This window comes from Amblyomma mixtum, chromosome 2 (genome assembly GCF_055824585.1).
Source record: "Amblyomma mixtum isolate Tamu chromosome 2, ASM5582458v1, whole genome shotgun sequence".
Taxonomy (NCBI): domain Eukaryota; kingdom Metazoa; phylum Arthropoda; class Arachnida; order Ixodida; family Ixodidae; genus Amblyomma; species Amblyomma mixtum.
In genome coordinates, this window is record NC_143013.1 from 148,099,200 (window position 1) to 148,117,411 (window position 18,212).

At 47.2% G+C, this 18,212-nt stretch overlaps 1 protein-coding gene across 1 annotated transcript in view; it reads right to left on the minus strand.

The window, feature by feature from the left end:
- Positions 1-206: 206 nt before the first annotated feature.
- LOC149361212 (uncharacterized) overlaps positions 207-18,212 on the minus strand; it is a 46,070-nt gene continuing 28,064 nt past the window's right edge. The window contains exons 8-12 of the mRNA XM_089568020.1: positions 16,090-16,256; positions 11,045-11,246; positions 6,833-6,901; positions 1,529-1,591; positions 207-294 (exon numbers count right to left, since the gene is read on the minus strand). Of these exons, the coding sequence (XP_089424146.1) occupies positions 207-294; positions 1,529-1,591; positions 6,833-6,901; positions 11,045-11,246; positions 16,090-16,256 (589 nt within the window). The remainder of the gene's footprint in view (positions 295-1,528; positions 1,592-6,832; positions 6,902-11,044; positions 11,247-16,089; positions 16,257-18,212) is intronic.

Below are 18,212 nucleotides of genomic sequence, written 5' to 3' on the forward strand. Positions count from 1 at the left end.
CAGGACAGGCGCCCAACAAATTTGAAAACAATACTGGCTGTAATAATTTTCAAAAGTGTGAACTCATTTCGAAATGTGCTACAGGACGCATATTGAGCGACAGTGATGTCGTCGTGATCAGTGCTGTGTTTTCGGACAGAGGCGTAGTACTTTCATCCGTTGGGTATACGTGATGGGACGTTGAGTGTTTGAGGGACGCTTCGCACTCACCGTCCAGCCGCACGGGGGCTGTCGCTGAAGAGCGGAACGGAAGGTGGATCCTCCTGACGTGCGCTGCCGCCACTGCGCTGTCCGCTGTGAACATGGTCGAGACCAGAACATGCTGTTAATGAATCCTACATAATCACACAGAAGTAAAACAATCCACATTCGACAGAAAGCGACGCGCACAGTTTTTAGTTCGACACCACGTGAAACCAGAAAGCAGACACAGCATGTACACATATCGACGATGATGCTGCGTAAATTTTTGTTTGTGTTTGATAGAAACCTCTTCGTACCCGCTAGCCAAAAAGAGCTCAAGTGAGCAAAACTAAAAAAAAAAGATAAGTAGCAAAGTTTTGTACTGATCTCTTTCTCTACTGAGCCAAAAACAATGGTAATTCCTTGCAACAAAGCACCACCAAATGCATGTTAATCAAGCTTTTGCCCTCCGTTTCCATGTTTGAAAGGTAAACATAATCACTATTATAATCTTGTCTAACACAAAAGCGAAATTTAGGTTCCTTCTCCCAAGAGGTTTTATCTGCATTTGTTATAATGCACATCCTAGCGGAAATACCCCGAAACTTCTTACAACCGGTGCTCTTTCAACTCATACTTATGGAACCTTCCACACATTCGCACAACAGTATTATATGGTCTCTCCCATAAAAGCTGTAGGACACAAATGAGGGTAAATAAAGTCAGCCATTTCATTAATAACCAAGTCATATCGATGTGCGTGAATTGTCTTTACGAGGGCATCTAAATTCTCCTCCAAGCCTTTTTCAGCAGGACTAAGGATTATCACGTCACCACATACTGACCTAGATCATTACACCGTTTTTTTCTTGTTTATTTTCTAGAAAACAATCTCCGTTGTATCACAGCTATAGCTCGCACCACAAGGGTGGACGATGCAAACACGGATTTCAGGCCTGCACGACGCACTCGCAAGCGAGTACGAAGAAAATATTGGGAAAGCCGTCGCCTGGCGCTCGTTCCTGCGAACAGGTCTCGAGACGGCCTCGAGAACAGAAAACTACAAAAACTACGGAATAGACGTTGCTGCGCAACTCAAGTTGACAAGAAATTAGGAAGGAAAGAAATTTATGAGAAACAAACAAGCTGCTAAAGAGGAATAAAAGTGAGCTGACAACTGAGCACGAAAATGTCGACTGAGGGAAGCTCAGCACTAAGAAGAGCCACATGAGAAATTATTCGGTCCCACTGTGGATGCTGGCAACTTTTCTTTACTGAACCAGAAATCAACACCAAAACATGTCCGAAAGAGTTGTCACTGCGCACAGATTGCAGCCGCACCCACCTTGACTTGGAACTGCTGGTCTTCTCCTTCATACCAGCAGGGAAAACCGCGGCTTCTTTATCGCTGAAAATGAGCACCAAGGCTTTCAATGACTCTGCCCTAAACTTTCATTCCCAGATGTGAAGAGGAAATTATGTGGCCAAAAGAAAAACCAACAGTGTAGCTAGATAACAATATACAAAGATTACGGCATGAAATCTTTTCTCCCGATAGAGACGTCCCTACGTACATACGACAAAAAAAAATGAAATTGTGCCTCGTACTTGCACATTCTTGATAATTTCAACATTAATATTCATGAAATAAACCTTTGATGAGTGACTAAATGGCTGCTATGCCACTCTTGCCTTTGAATGCAAAAAAAGTTACGTGACACCACGCCACACACGCTAAACCATGTTCTTCGTGTTCGTAGGCGTCATTTACGCAAGCAGTGCACTTTTCGGTACAGTGAAGCAAGCTTTCGTTCTATGCCGGGTTCCAAAGTCACTATGCTAAACGTTTCCGCCAAGTAATGATCTTAAAGTGGAGTAGAGTTCGAATGCTCCCTAAGGAGTATTAATTGGAATTACTTAGTAGCCACTGAACTAAAAGTAGCCTACTTGTAGAAGCCAAAAATCTATTCCTGCGACACCCATTTTTTCTCACCGCTGCTGCCTTTTTTAGGCGCTCGTCTTCAGCCGCCATCGTGCGTAGCACAACCGCTGATGCCGCATATTTTATTTCCAAGGTAACTACGTCACTGGAGGACATCACTCGCAAGGGGACCTCTTCAAAAGGAAGTTACAATATGACATGCTTACTCCACTCGTAAGCCACAAGAAACGAACCACAAGCGACATAAAATAAAATTAAAATAATACGGGAACATCAGGATGAAAAGAATGTGGAATAAAAGTTATTAATTTCTTAAGACTGAAAGTGACTTTAAAACCAATATCTTCTAGTACCTAGGTGCCCTCTGGAAAAAAACGGTGCCCAGAACTATTTGTATAAGAAACGCGCGTAATTTACTCTTCTCCCAGCGACATAAAGCGTAAGTAGTTGCTAAAGAGTTCTTGCGATAACCAGTACATATAAGAGGGTCAAAAAAAAATCCGTGCGTTTCTTTAGCGACGTCACAAAAACAGGTTTCGTTTACGACGAGCGCCCTGCCTCTGCTGCTAACTACGACCATTACCTCCCCGTGCACAAGAAACTTCAACTTGCAATCAGTGTTAGCGATCTGGCTCCGACTCCGGTTGTAGCCGCAGTACGTGTGCGGACTTCCCCTTCAATTACAGTAGGGCCCGTAATGTTTTTGCAGCCGCGCTTGATGTTGAGGCTATGTTCAAGGTATATCGCCCGAAAAATTATGGCTATTTTCGACGACTTACGTGCACTGGGGAGGTTGCTTTGCTTGCAAACTTCTCGAAATCCCATCTATTTTTGAGCAATGTAGACAAAGATGACAGGAGGGCCTGCTTAACAGCAAGAATCATTAACGCACTAAGTCTGATGTCGGCGAAACCCCAAGCAGAGGTAGTTCTGCACCATAAATCAAGAAATCCATCTATCATTTCCTCTACCACAGCTCAGTCGTTAATTGCATTTTTCAAGATTTTTACAAACGTTCAAGCAAGCGTTTAGAAGCTTGTACTATTAAAGTACCCATAATTAACCTTACTGAAATATTTTCAACACAGCCAACTTGTGTCATAGCTTTGTAGCCACTTGCTGTGACATTTTGCATTGCGGCACAGTTTTGTGTCTCCTCTTCCTAACCCAGACAGATTCAGCAAGTTAATTCTAAAACCTACCTGTTCGCCAACAGATCTCTTTTGTTACTTGAGAGAACACAAGTGACCAGGATACTAACAGTGCACACCAATGACACCACTTTCATTGATAGCTGCATCCAATGCCTGATGCAACCATTGCCTTTGCTTGGCTCTTAGTATTGTTAAATTCATAATGCTGCAGCAGGGGCGCGATCATGGCATTCCTGTTTCACGGCATAAAACAAATATTGTAACGCAGTGTTGACGGCAGCCGGGCAGTCAAGAAGACAGCGGGCGGGGCTTCCAAAAAAACTGTTTATTGGGCGGACCTACGGCCACAAAAAACTTTATGACCTGGTGACGGCGACAGCAACAAGTATGCTCGGCGGTCGTTGAACAGAATTCCTGCCACTCTCAGCCCCGCTCAATTTAAAGCTGGCAAAGAGCTATGGAGATGATGCCCCCGATATTTTCGGCAATCCTGGCACCCACTGGGGCGATGACACTGAACCCGAGTGAAACGCTCACTAAAGGCGGCCAAGCACACTAAAGGCAATGTAAGGCTTCGGAGGTAAGGCTTCCTCCGTCCAAAAGTTATGGAGTTGGCTTGAAGATTGATGATCGCTCGAAGCTCAGTCAAAAAGTCCTTGCATAGATGATGTCTCGGGAACATTGCTGCTGGGCTATGAAGGGCACAGAGTTGGCGTGTCCGCTGACCGTTAGTCTTGCCGTGCATTTTCCTGACGATGCAACTAGATGCCCTTCCGCAGTGCGGGTGTTTGGGCCGTTCCAAGTGGCCATCCCTCCCTTGAGCTGAGCTGCAAACGGCCCCATTGAAGACAGAGGAGCACGTTTCTGTGCCCGCTAACGCAGTTAACGTGCGACCGTCGACTGCCACTTCAAGGTCGATTCTTCGCGTCCACGCATCGAAAGTTGGTCTTGAATTCCGGTCTCAGTTTCTTCGGATGCTGTGATCGTGCCTAAGATAGGTCGTTAATTCGCTGAGCGATGGCGTCAATCTGAAGTCGGCTCTCCTTGTGGTTGATGTGCTCCTTCTATACGGTGTCGCCGTATTGGGGACGTTGTCTCCATGAGGTGTGGTCAGTGGAGGATATCCAGCGCTTTGCTTGTAAAAAACCTCACACCACCAGAGGTTACTGTCTTTAGTTTCTTCTACAGGGGCTGAGGGATCTGCGGACGGCCTCTGCATGGCTGTGGCTTGGCATGCGGAACGTGCAATTGATGGCGACGGTGAGCGGTCCTGACGGTTGGGCACACATTCCTCTCGATTAAGGTAATCGTCGATCACGGGGTATTTGGCGGGGGCGTGGTTGGGAGCGTCAAAAAAAAAGCCACGAAGCCCTATTCGCTTGCAAGGACAGTGTAAGAGGATATGGCCGGGCTGGCCGCAGTGAAAGCAGAGTGCACGACGCTGGTTGGGGGTCTTCCGGTGGTCTGCTTTCCTTGACGTGGCTTGCAGAAACTTGCGCGGACAGGCGGGTGGCTGTCGTCTTTGGGGCCCAACGTAGGGCTCCTGGCGCGGGCTGGCCGGACGTCTTTGGCTACGTCCCGTGGGGGCGCAATTTATGGCATGAGGCTGTGTGGTCGAGGTTCTCGCTGGGGGACGCCCAAGGCGTCATGGACTTCGAGAACGATGTCCGTTAGCGATACGACACGGGGTGATGGAGGTACAATTTGGCGAATCTCCTCCTAGACAATCTCGCGGCTACCTTCCCGCAAATTTGCGCTGGTCGCTGGCACGGTATCAGGGTGTCTGCCGAAGAATATGTGTAGCTGCCTGTTATTTTGGCAAGCCATAGTATCTAAAGTCCTCTCTATGGTGGCCGCTTCCGCAGTGAATTCTGCGACTGTCCTCGGTGAACTGTGGTCAAGACCTGTGAAAAGAGCCTCCTCAACAGCTCGCATTAGAAAACCCACGTCCTTTGCTTGTGGTGTGATGCGCGTGTCGATGAAGGCGCCTCATTTCTCCGACATTCGCAATCACGGTCTCATTTGGGTGTTGAATTCGCGACTGGGGCAGAACATCCACTCTTCACTTCCGGATGACGCTCCTGAGCGTACGTAGGAGCAGTTTCTTGGTGTCCCAGGTCGTGAGGGAGAGCTCTTGGTTTCCAAACCACGTTCTCACTGGGCATTTCAGCGCAAAGAAAATATCCCGAAGTTTTTCTTCGCTCTGCCAACGATTCAACGCAGCCACACGGTCGAACACCTGCAGCCAGTCTTCGACATCACCGCGTGGTTGTCCATTAAATGTCGATGGCTCACGAGGCTGGTGAAGCATGACGGACGTTGACTGTGCACCAGGGTCCGCCTTGGGTGTCCTAGCAGAACTGCAGGTCAGCACTTCCAGCAGATGTCAGGCAGCGGTGACGGCGGAAGTATACAGCGAAAAGGTTTCCAAAAAAACCTGTTTAAGGGCGGTCAGGCGCCCACAAAGAATTATATGGCTCAGCGACGGCTACATCAACAAGCGTGGTAAGCGGCCGTCGAACAGAATGTCTGCTGCTCTCAATTTTGAGCTTTCAAGTAGCCGTTGAGGAAAGGCGCTATTGTAACTGCAACAGAATGGAACAAAGTGGAACCAATTTCGCGTAGATGCGATAATTCCAGATAAGTCTGGTCGCATATCGCGTCACAAACTGAGAAATCTGCGTGCCGGTGGCTTCAGGCGTGAACAAGCAATGAATGCCAAGACTGGAGGCAATATCTTGCCGTCCGACGTTCGCCTCTCTGCTGCAGCATCATGATTCCAACAAACCGAAGGGCCGTGCACCCTAACCGCAGAACTATCGCTGTGTATTTATTACAGCTTTGTGCAACTGTGTTCTTTCAATCGGTCTATCTTGCTTGTTGGCATCCCGGCGCAGGAACGCGAACTCAGGTGATAATTTTTAAATACTGTGGGCTTTAGGAGGTTTTCAAAAACTAAGCACGCTAAAGTTTCCATCAAGAAAAAATCGAAATGAGATGTTTCTCCTCATGCTCTACAAATTTAAACGTGAAATTATGCGGTAAGGTGGCGAGAACAATTCCCTAATTCATGTTTATAGCGAAAAAAATCTGGCTCATTTATAAATGTTCCCATCTTCTCAAGATGGCCACGTTCCCACCTGCACCAGCCGAATCTTCATAGAGGCTCTTGCTATTTTAAGTTTTGCACTACTTAGCTGACACAGCCTGTGTAGGACTAAAGCAAAAACTTCCACATCTGTTATACGGCTTTCGTTCTTGACGCAAAAAGTTTGCGCTTGTCCTATTACAAGCCTTAGCCTACACGAAAATAAATCAACTAAGGTCGAGGGCACGCCTCAGTCGGCTAGCCAACATTTCGTCAGGAGGACACACCTTTGTTTTGTCCGGATGAAGACAGGTCCTCATGTAGAACAGTTGGCTCGCAGACTAAGGCTCCCCCTCGACCCTTGTTCATTTTGTTTGTGTTGTCGGTAACCCCATCATAATGCTTGATCTATACCGTGAAGTTCTGGTCTGCTACACTTATGGAAACTGAGATAGACGTGATCACCTGGAATTCGACTCCTTATCCGCATTCTTGAAACCGGGTGCAGGTGGACGCTGCTTAGAGCCCCTGCTGCTGCAGGAGGAGAGATGGAGAAACAACTGTTATATACGTATTTCTGTGTTACATTGAGGCACTGGCGACAACCCGGCTAACATGCTCGAACTATGTGTTTACCAATGCACCTTTGCGCTTCAATTCAAGTTTCTCCAATACGCGAACAGGCTTTTCGCTGTCAACCTCTGTTCTGATCGCCTTGGAGACCATGCTATCGCAGCGTGCTGGTCCGTGCCCACTCAGAGGGTTTCTTTCCATTATGCCATCTCTGCGGGCCCTATCGCGCCTCGCTGGTGCAGGCGACAAGCATTAGAAGCTGCGTGTCTAAATGGCGCATATGCACGCGACGTTACCTCGACAACAGGCATCGCGCCGACAGCTGCAACAGCGCTATCGCTCGCTGTATCGCCTGTTTTTTGGACAACGGTATGTGCACGTTAAACACAAAACTTGACCGGACGTACTCGTCACGCCCATTTACTCGTACAACACGGCTGCCAAAACCACAAGCAACGCCGTGTTCAGCTTTAGGGAAGAGATACGTATACCGACCACCTGCTGTGCCTCGGCAGCGCTGAAATTGTTCCACTGGGCGCCTGAAAGCTCCTGCCGTCAGCTGCTTGGGCGGCTATAAACGCTAGACCACATTCTGAACCATTAAAAGCGCGCGCTAGGCAGATAAAATTCCATTGGCTATCTTCTCTGAGCGCAGCTCAGTTAGGCGACGCAAGCCACATCGAGCTTCTACAGAGCACGGAAGCTCACGCCAATAAGCGCAGGAAGGTGCACGGGATAAGAACTAAGGGTGCAACCCAAAACAGCTTACTCAATTCGTTGAGCTGTGTTTTAAGGCTCTGCGATCGCCGTGGCAAACTTCAGTGCAGGTTACCATTAGCTGCAGCGTTTCACGCCGTGATACCGAACATCTGCGAGTCCCTACGCTGCGTAGTGCCCACAAAATGTATGCGGAAAAGAATTCGGCAGTTTGCTTTTAACAGCATCGAGGCCTAGCAACGCAGCAACGGACGAACAGGTTTTTCATATTTTGAAAAGAGGGAAGCTGCACTTATTTCCGCCCTTTCTCTGGCCACCTGAAGTAGTGAATTGGTAAACTGGTTTGTGAGGAGAGGAAATGGCGCAATATCTGTCTCACATACCTCGGTGGACACGTGAACCCCGCCGCAAGGGAAGGGGGGAAGGTGGGAGTTAAAGAAGAAAGAGAGAAATAAAAAGAAGGAATAGAAAAAAAGAGTGAAAAGAGGCCGGAGAAATAGACGACGTAGACCAGGTCTCGCCACTGATTTAGACCGTCTACGATACTTTAACCTGCACTCATATCGCACAGGACACGGACGTACCGCTTTCGGTCTCCATTGAAATGGAGCCGCCATGGTCGAAATTTTATCCCGCGACCTTGTGCAAAGCAACCCAGCGACACGGCAACCGAGCAACTGCGGAGGGTGAAGGCACAGCGAGAAACCTCAGACGCGGCCATGACCGATTTCAGTCCACGGCTGCGTACCCGCCCGGACAGCAATTCACCGAAAAGGGCAAAACAACTTTGGCTGTGCTACATTTGCCCGTAGATAAATTCCCAATGCCGAGGACAATCACAACGCCAACTCGTCTAAAACGGTTTGGAAAGCTGGCCGCACCCCTAAAGGTACGGAGCCAAAGCGTACCCCCTCTACCAAAGCAGAGGAATAAGGTCCCCGATTGCAGCTTTTAGATTGCTCTCGTTAGTAACGCTTAACCTTCGATCTTTGTCGTCTGTCGCAGCGTTGTTTTTGTAGTGAAAACATTGTGCCAACTAGCTCAACTCACCGTTTTAGTGAAGTTTTCTTGATAACAACAAATTTGTTAAGCACGTCAAGTTACAAGAACCTTCAACAGATCGCGCCAGCTCTCAAGTGGCAGGATGAAGTTACCGCAGGGACAGCAACGCGCCAGGCGGGCCGGCTAACCGTCGTGCGACCTAATTGGGGGAGTGACATTTCGGACGCGCTGCCCCTATAGCCGTTCCTCAGTTGCCATGACAGCCGTCGTCGAGTGTCGTCGGCTACAGGTCTGCCTATTCTTTCAGTTGAGTGCCCTATTCGCTAATTTAAGTATGTCGCTTTTGCTGAATTTTTAGTTTGTTTTTTTGTTCAGTATCGGAATTAATCTGTCAAAGCGAGGTAGCGCTCCACTCTAACTTAAATTTCTTTAGATATATATCACCCTTGAGCTGTGTGTACCATGGTAACTGGCGGCGGCAAACTCCTTCCTCAGCCACAGCTATGTGTTAACAACGGTTCACTACTCTAGAATATATTGTAACGCGTTCAAAAACAGCTGGCCGCAAATCACAGGCGTTCTTGTGACGGCGCATTGTCATGCTTTTCATTATCTATCCACTGAGTTTCCCTTGATGCGATCCTCGCAAAAGAGGTTTTTTTTACGCTTGTCGTCCTTAGCCCATAACAACTGTGCGCCTTAGACATCAGAAAGACACTGAATTTCTTGAACAATGCATTTTTAATTACTGAAGGGTTTGTTCGCCTATGTTTTTTGGGGCACAACCGTCGTCAAGTCTTAGCGGGCTACCTTGTGTAGGACAGGAACAGCATTATAGCTTAAACTCAACTCAGTTCCGCCAGACACGCGCTCCAGCGATTTTCTAGTAAATGTTTTCAGAGTACTTTAATCGAATTCGAGCAATCGCCGCCCAGAGTTTTCGCCTCTTTTTCTTTTTTCCTTGTTTGTATTTTGCTTTCCGCTTCCTCTTCGGGACCTTTTTTTGTTATACATACTGTGATGCATTGTATTCGTGGACAATACAGTTCAGCTTGAACTTGACTGGTATAACACTGCGTTTTTTTTTCCTAAATATTTGCAGTTACTTCGACAACTCAGAAATTGGCTTTTTCAGCTTCCACGTGTAGTTGCGACAACACAGTAAGAACTCAATCTAACCAAATCCAATGCTTTTACGAAGTTGTTGATCTAAAGAACAAATTTTGATTCCTCGAAAAGTAACCGGGCGGTTCAACGTTATCAAAATAACATCTGTAAAATGACGAAACAAATGGCCACTAAACCCGATTTTGCGAAGTTTTTCCGGGAAACAATGAGTAAAAAAAGAGGTAATTTCTAACTTATTTCGCCTACGCTGTCTCGCAGATTGTTGGCGCGTACCAAGCGCAAAATCTAGGCGCCCTAGTCACTGACCTGGTTTGGCTTTAAAGTGGCTGCAAGCTGCATAGAATAACTCGGCATTCGGCAACGCTACCACGTTGGCTTTGAATTCATTTTACCAGATAGCTTTTCATGCACCAGCGATTCGGGCCGCCTACGCGGACTTCCCATGCGCGCAGGCGTAGGTACCAGCAAATACGAAGCGGCGGCAGCTTTTCAGTGTCGCTACGTTACGATTTTATATTTCGAAGGGCAGAAAAATTCCTTCCTCGGATTAACGAATTCTCCAATTTAGCGGAAAAACTCGTGGTTGCTCCTCATTTCGTTCAATCGATTTCTAAATGCATCTTCAATTCTGTTGCAGGAGCTTCCCCTCATAGCGTTAGAAATGAAAATTTGTTTTAATGATGCAGCAGCTGTCTCACATATCTTGGTGGACACCTGAACCGCGCCGTAAGGGAAGGGAGGAGGGTAGGAGTGAAAGAAGAGAGAAAGAGGTTCCGTAGTGGAGGTCTCCGGAATAATTTCGATCACCTGGGGATCTTTAACGTGCACTGACATCGCACAGCACACGGACGCCTTTTGTTTTTCAGCCGCATCGGACACGGCCGCGGCAGTCGGATTCGAACCCGGGTACTCCAGCTCAGTGGACGAGTGCCTTAACCACTGAGCCACCGCGGCGGGTGTTCATAGCGTGCACTGCTTCAGACTTTTCGGTCAACAACAATCCTTCGCGAAGCGATCTGTCCTGCATAATACGGCAGATTGAAATGAGTCTAGCGACGACGTTTATATATACCTAACAAAGTTTTTTGGTACTGTACGCAGGACATGCTAGCCGCATAAATTGGATCGCATACTGAATCCACCAGCCGTCCCGGTGCTCACACACCTTTTGTTTGTCACCAAATAACCCCGTGCGAAGTGCAAACCAGTCCGCAAGATATGTATTGGGCACAGAAAAAAATTAATGAGGGCACGAACCTTCGGTCAGATTTGTCTCGGCTGCTAGTTTCCTTCGACCTGCCGGAACCACTCTCTTGGCCTGACTTAGCTGCGGAGCCAACGCCGGACCCAGAAGCAGGTCCGATGGGGCTTTCTTGCCCTGATGTCTTGCCGGACCCCCTGCCAGAGCCCCTGCGGGACCCGACAGGCGATTTCCGCCACCCCAGTGGTGGTTCTGGGCCTGAAATGATTCGCACGTAGTACACATAAGCCCTTCAAACGCCTCGTCAGCAACCATTTACATGTTTCGTAACCGGTTATTGAGCGCCTTTGAAGCTCAAGCTCTCGGCGATTCGACTTTCACTTCGTCTCAATCGAGTGCATAACAACATATCTTAATTCTCGCCATTCTTCAGAGTCTAAAGCAGCTCGGGTGGAATGGCGTCGCGCGGCACTGAAAACTGACGGACTGATCTTTCGCTCTGACACATGGCATAGAGACAGTGGTTAGACTAGCCCGAACTACTTGTAATCGTAATAATGAATGCGTAGATTTCACTCTACCGCGTAGTTACCCGAGCGTGAAAAGGAACGTTACTACAGTAGAAGTAGTGCAAGTATTATACGCGTCTACTCGCAAAAAATAAAACATTTCTGTGCTGAATATAAAACTCTGCAATTCAGTAAGTAAAATTGCAAGAATCAGCAAGAATTCTGCTGAACATATGTAGCTGGAACATGCCAGTAGCTTGGGCCGTTAGGTTAGGATTCGTGATATCAAGGATGCACAGGGCCACATAGGACAAGAAAAAGACAGGATAGAAGCTCCATGTGCAACTGAATATGTCAGATAATTCTTTAGTAAACCCAGTTAGAAGACCAGTGTAAAGTCAAGTTGAAAGTGCAGGTGTAGTTATGTATTGTACGTCCTCTTCGTTTTCCTGGTCATCTTTCCGCACTGCGACCCCTTGATGTAGCAGGCCATGAATGTAGCAGAGCCTAGTTTCCCGAAGAAGAAGGCAGATACATGGCGATATGGGTGCTTTAATGACTGCAGTTCTAAATTCAGTTTCGGAGTCTAAACCCGGGTTTATGAGCAAAACCTCATTTGATTACGTACCCTGGTTACCAATAATGCCGCAGTTGAAGAGATTACGAAGAATTTAGAGCAGCGAAAACACATCTGCTTTTAAAATTCTGATTCTTTCGTTTCGCAAACTACTTACGAAATAAGACGCTCCTGAACTGCATAGGTTCCGCGAACAAGGGCAATGTGATGCGCTTGTATACCCTGTCTCCTATAGACAGCACTTCGCAGGAACGTAAAAAAAAAATGTTGTAGGTTTCATTTTCACTGCTTTGGAAACAGTTTTGAAATTTCGGGATAAGATTTCGACACGACTATTTTGTGCCTACGTGTGATATTGCAAAGTAGAAAAATAGACACGAGCTTGTAAACGCAGTCTCCTAGAAATCAGGTTTTATTCTTGGTATTCTAAAATGCTCCGCGTTTCCAAAAAAAGTAAGCACGCAGAAGAGAATCAAGAAAAATGAAGCATGAGACATAAAAGTTTAGTGCGTAAAAGAGCGAGCCGTGCCAATAAAATAAGAACGACGCCGCACAGGAACATGTATTTTTACTGCTAGAGAGCGTTTCAGCCTTGTGTCCTTCGCGGCAAGTGAGTGCGGGCTTGTTTATGGCCCTAACGCCAATGCAGGTGAGTTTAGGTTTACACTGTAAACAGAAGGAGTAAAGGAGTAAGATGTCCTCTATAGCGGACTCCCTTTTATAAATGGGAGTGCGGTAGAAGACAACCTACTCTCTATTGGCTCCCATAAGAGGCGTATTTGTGTTCAGAGTTTATGGATTACCATACAAGTAAGTCAGGTATGGAGATTGAGCCAAAAAGCAGAGTTTCACTACAAGAAGAAATCGCGTAAGTGTCAGGTTCCCGTCCGACTCACAGTCTTCAGCACCAATCAGGTCGATTTTGTGAAGATGGAGTTCACTGCTGCGCTATTTCTTTTCGGTGAACAACACAACTAATAGCGCGTTAAAGCGAGGTTTGTTTAGCTCAGATATTTTCTTGTCGAGTACTGCTTCAATAAAACATACGAATTACAAAGACCATCAAAACGAAGGTAGCGAAGGCGGCGGTGTTTCCCTGACAGGTAGCTGGCAGGAATCGTGGTGAGCAATTTTCTCACGTCAAGCTTCGCACGACGAATTGAAGATGTAACCGCAAATACCGATTCGTTCCTTACACTACCTGGCTCGCAGCTGAGAACACTCTCCCGCGACCAAGGTAAAGCAACGTAATTTTTAGGCTTAATAATCAATATCTCGAAATCTGCAGAACCTGTCACGAGCCCTTGTTACCGACCCGAACTCATCTCGAGTCCGCGAACAGCTCCGCGCTGATAAAGGTAGTTTAATCTCTGTCTTCCACAGTATTGCTTCATGCTGTGCAGCCTTACGTGTTTTTAATAACTTGTCTGGAACACTTAAGGTCCACCTTCGACGGTATGACGCGATAACGTTAATCGGTCCCGTTAGCGGCTCCTCTTATCTCCACAGACACGGACGCACTTTTTATATTATGTGAAACACCACGCAACATACGTATAAAGCTCCGGTTTAACCAAGTCGTGTGAACACGCCTCCAAGGTTTAGGAGTTGTGTGTCTAACTCGCAGCCCAAGCGTCAGGGGTTCGTTTTCCGACTTATCGCTCCAATTTTATTTACAGCGAAATTCATTTACTTGATACACTTACATGTCCTTATGACATTTGAGTCATGGCGTCACCTTCTAATCACTAGTATCCTAACGTTTTGATCAGTCCTCACTCCAGAGCTCCGCACGGGACGTCACGTTCCTCTGGACCAATCCGGCTTCTCCGCACATACCGGCGATGACGCCACCTACGCCGTGTTTCTCCGCAGAACGCTGCCCTTGACGATATCGCGCATGAGAATTTTAAATTAGGGGTACCCAATCGATTAGGGGGATAAGCAAGGGCATCCGCAGAACTTTTTCCAGGGGGGTGCACGATGGCCGGGTATGGGGGAGGCAGTAGGATAGCACCAAAAAGGAACTATTTGTGGTCTAAACTGCGCACATGAAACAAAAATTAGAGGCAGCAAATTAGTGCTACGCTTAGAGAACAAACATTAGAATTTAATAATGAACAAAGAATTGAACTCAATAAGCAAAATCCGAAAACCTAATATCAGCTAAGCGTTCTAATCAAGCTGTGTACTTGTTTTCTACTAGTACATAAATAATATCCGCAATTTCTGGGGGGGGGGCAACCGCCCAACTTTGCCCCCTCTTCCGGACGCCCATGGAGATAAGTGAATAGTAAGGCGCCAGCGCGCATATGCAGAACAATACCTCCCCTCGGGTATATTGCCCCCCGGGAGAATAACCCGAGGGGCGTTATTGTTCTGCCTAAGCGCGCAGCGCCCTGCTATTCCCAAACCACCTAATCGATATGGTCCTCATCGTAGCATGTCAACGCATTTTAACGGCGATAAGCGGGGAAACAGGGAATCCTTTCCGATGCAAGCGTTGTCTGCTACGCTATTCTCTACGCGAGGACAAACACCCTACTGCACTCTGTTTACAAAAAAAGAAAACATTCTGATTGCTCAAAAACGGGGGGAAGCAGACAACAAAAAGACAGAAAGGTGCCTTTGAAAGAAAGCTTTTTAATACTTCTAGCGCCTCAAGCGTTGACTACATTACCACTTCAGGCCGCCGTGACTGTGTTCTCCCATCAGAGCGGACTAGTGCACATAAAATGGTTCACTTTAAAGGCAATACTTGAAGCGTGCTGATGATCGAATTTCCTCGCTGGCCTTTCCATTATCCTAACTACGTTTCGCATGCGTAAGCTCCAGTAATACGAAAGGCAAAGGGAAAGCGCGTAGCAGTTACATCTCTTTGTCCTGCACGTATATATCCTTCTCACCGCTTTATTACAAATAGGTCGTCTGCCATGGCGTGTGTCCTTCTGAAGGAAGCAGTGTAAATGAGAACGCGAGCATCAGCTAGGGCGCTTGGAAGAAACTTCCTCACCTGGCTCACTTGTCGCCTCTATAAGGCACTAACATGCCGTGCAGTTTGCTGTCGCGTAGTATTATTAAAAACCTCGAATACTGCACTCTTGTAATATTTCAATTATTGTTCCTTGGTACTCTCTCATTCATTGCTTAAAATCGGATTATTATTTCTCCGGAATCATCTTTTTCCTTTGTTTCATACCGGGTTCTATCGTCGTGTTGTTACACTGTGTGCAAATTGGTATTCTGAGCTGCATTTTTTGTCATATCTTTGCAGTTTATGTACCCTCACTTGTTTTTCAAAACCTTTTGTTGGTGCTGCATTATTTTGTTTAATTATGACCTAGAAGGAAAGATACGCTATCAGGAGATAGCGCATCTTTCCTTGCTTCTCTTTACAGTTCGCGTATATTTCATTATGCCATCCAATGATTCCCATCCCTCCTTAAATTTATCACGCTCTTACGAGGGCCCTTAGGTGTACTGTGAATAATATTTCGGCTGCAATATACAAATTCAATACGTATGACTTCGCTCCTACCTACACCCCCCCCCCCCCCCCCCCCCCACCAAGTTGAGATGATCGCCGTAGCTTAGCACAGCTCGTGCTTATTAGCAAAAGTAGTTGTACGGTCTGAGCTCTAAACCTGCAATGTATTGAAACCTGAAATTCGTTGAGTAAAGAAATCCGGCGAACGCTGTCCTACTCATTTAGGAAACATAACATGACCACAGAGATTTATCATTCAACAGGCCGTTTTTGTGAATATAGAAAAGGTTCTTTGGTAATTTTCCTCGCCATATTCCCGGCCGGTTAGAAGACATGGGTTATACCGGCTTCGTGCACCCCGAAGCACACTTGAGCCTTGGAGAGCACCTAGTTTAAAATCGCTGAGGTCAAGCAGAAAACTCCTTCTCTGCTTCTGTGTTCTGTCCTTGCAGGACCTTTTCGGTGCATGTATTCGGTTCGTGTTTGATTGCAGTACAGCGTCGTTTGCACCAGTTGGACAAGTCTTACCGGACATGGCCTGATAAACCTGCACCGGTGGCTGCGAGGCAAACGGCAGCTCTTCGGGATCCGGGTGTGCCGCCGCGGTGGGCGCTTCCTCCGCGGCCTGGATGGTCTCGGTGACGGGGTAGCCCTCGGGAATGGTCGACATGTGGTCCGGAGTCTGGTCAGCATCCCTGATAGCGAGCGCGGGCGCACAATGGCACCGCAGTGTTACATTATGCCTGTTTATAATTACACACACAGATGCGTTGCGCAGCAAGACACTGCAGAAATCAGTAGATCGGTAGAATTGTAACGCAAAGGTCGGCGTATTAAGCTCTGGAAGAGAAATATTGTCTTATTTACGAGCAAAAAACCTAACAGATATTGTTGACGGACTTCAGCCTTATGCAGGGAAGGAAGCATTCATTGCTTGAAAAGGTGAGTCCTAGGTTAAAATTATCGTCGACTTGATGAAAATGAACACTCAGCATAACAATGTCGATAACCGTCACCTTAAGTTTTATTGCAAAAGCAATACTACTCCCAAGATTGGCCTTTCGCGTAGCGGCGGCCACTTGGCACGTTTGACCTTTAGAATGACCCCTGACGTCATACCATGCCTATTGACGTCAGAGCGTGACGTCATACCAGCAGCGAGAGATGGGCTATCAACTCGGCTCGTCGGGTAACGGCGGCCGCTTCCCACGGCGCGCCGCGTTCTTCCCACTAGAGGCGCTGCATATGCAGTATAAAACACCTGCTTTCTCAACCTACCAGGCTTAACCAAAGCTAAGCCCCCGCCAATTTTTACTAAACACATAGCTTCCACACTGAGGCACTGCCGCATGATGTAGCACAAGTCATAGCGCCGACGATGCTATTGCACCTACCAAGAAACTGGCAACGCACGATGACGCCAGGGTAATTCTGAACATTATTTTCTGTTCTTTTATTATCTGTTCGCTTTGGTGGGAACGCCCGCAGCACGACAAACGCTCCTCACAGGAGAACCGAAGCAGCTCGTGTAGCGCGCTCGATACCGAATGTAAGAAAGGTTTCCTCAATGAGAGGCTGCAAAATATTCTTCTCTCAAGGTATATTTCCAGCGCTGTCGTTACAGCACATTACATATCTCTATGGGCACAGTGTTCATATTTACCGTCACCAAATATTATCCTAAAAAATAACAAGAATTTAGGTGCTCTAGGTAATCATCCCCAGTAACCCTTCAGTTTCTGCCCCATAAATATACAAACTGTTCGAGAACAGTGCTTTAGGGGACGTTTCTCGTGCTAAATAAAGGACTTTAGCATAGACTGTACATTGTTCGTTTTGTCCTCATGACACCGATGCTCCCAGACTTATTTTCACCATGAAATACCCCTCGCAGATATCTAGGACTGGTGGAAAACTCGGGAGGATGTAATGCGGACTGAATCTAAACTTTATAAACGTCATCCAGGAGTCCATTGTGTGCACAACCGATTTCGCTCCGAAAGAAACGCTGAAGACAACTCCGAGGGGTTTTCGCAGCTGCGACAAACCGGTAGCTCGTCATTTGGTGCATCTGCTGACTTTTTCTCAACACCGAACGACGTTTTCCCTGCTGAGAAACTTCGACTTAAACATGGAATATTTTAGCCCGCCTGTACGAATGATACATGGGACGCTGTGGGTGAAGCCGAGTGTCGAGAGGTTCCTCCGTTTGTTTTTTCAGTGTTCTCATTTGTTTCTAAGTGAGTCCAATAGTACACCCATGTCGAAAAAAATTGGCTGTGGCTAAGCTAAGGTTAAGCCTGGATATCCCGAAGCGAAAAGCTCTCGCTGCTTTTCAGCCAACTCCCAAGCTACCACTTCTGGATCGGTGTTTCTGCGCCGTCCGACTGTTGCTTCTTCTTCTCCTTCCATTGCGAGTGTCTGCGCCTGTTCTATTGGCAAGCGCGCCTTTTATACCTTTTTTTTCAAATGTGCACTGCGCACGGCTGCGAAGAAAGGTAAAAATGGTGGCGAGGGTGGCCGTCTCTTCTACGGCCGCCGCCGCCGCTCACGCGTTTTCGCAACGTCTTGCGAAAGAACCCTCTCCTCTTGGGACGACGGCGGAGACCGCGCGGCAGAAGCGAAGGGGATAAGGCTGGTGATGGCGGCAG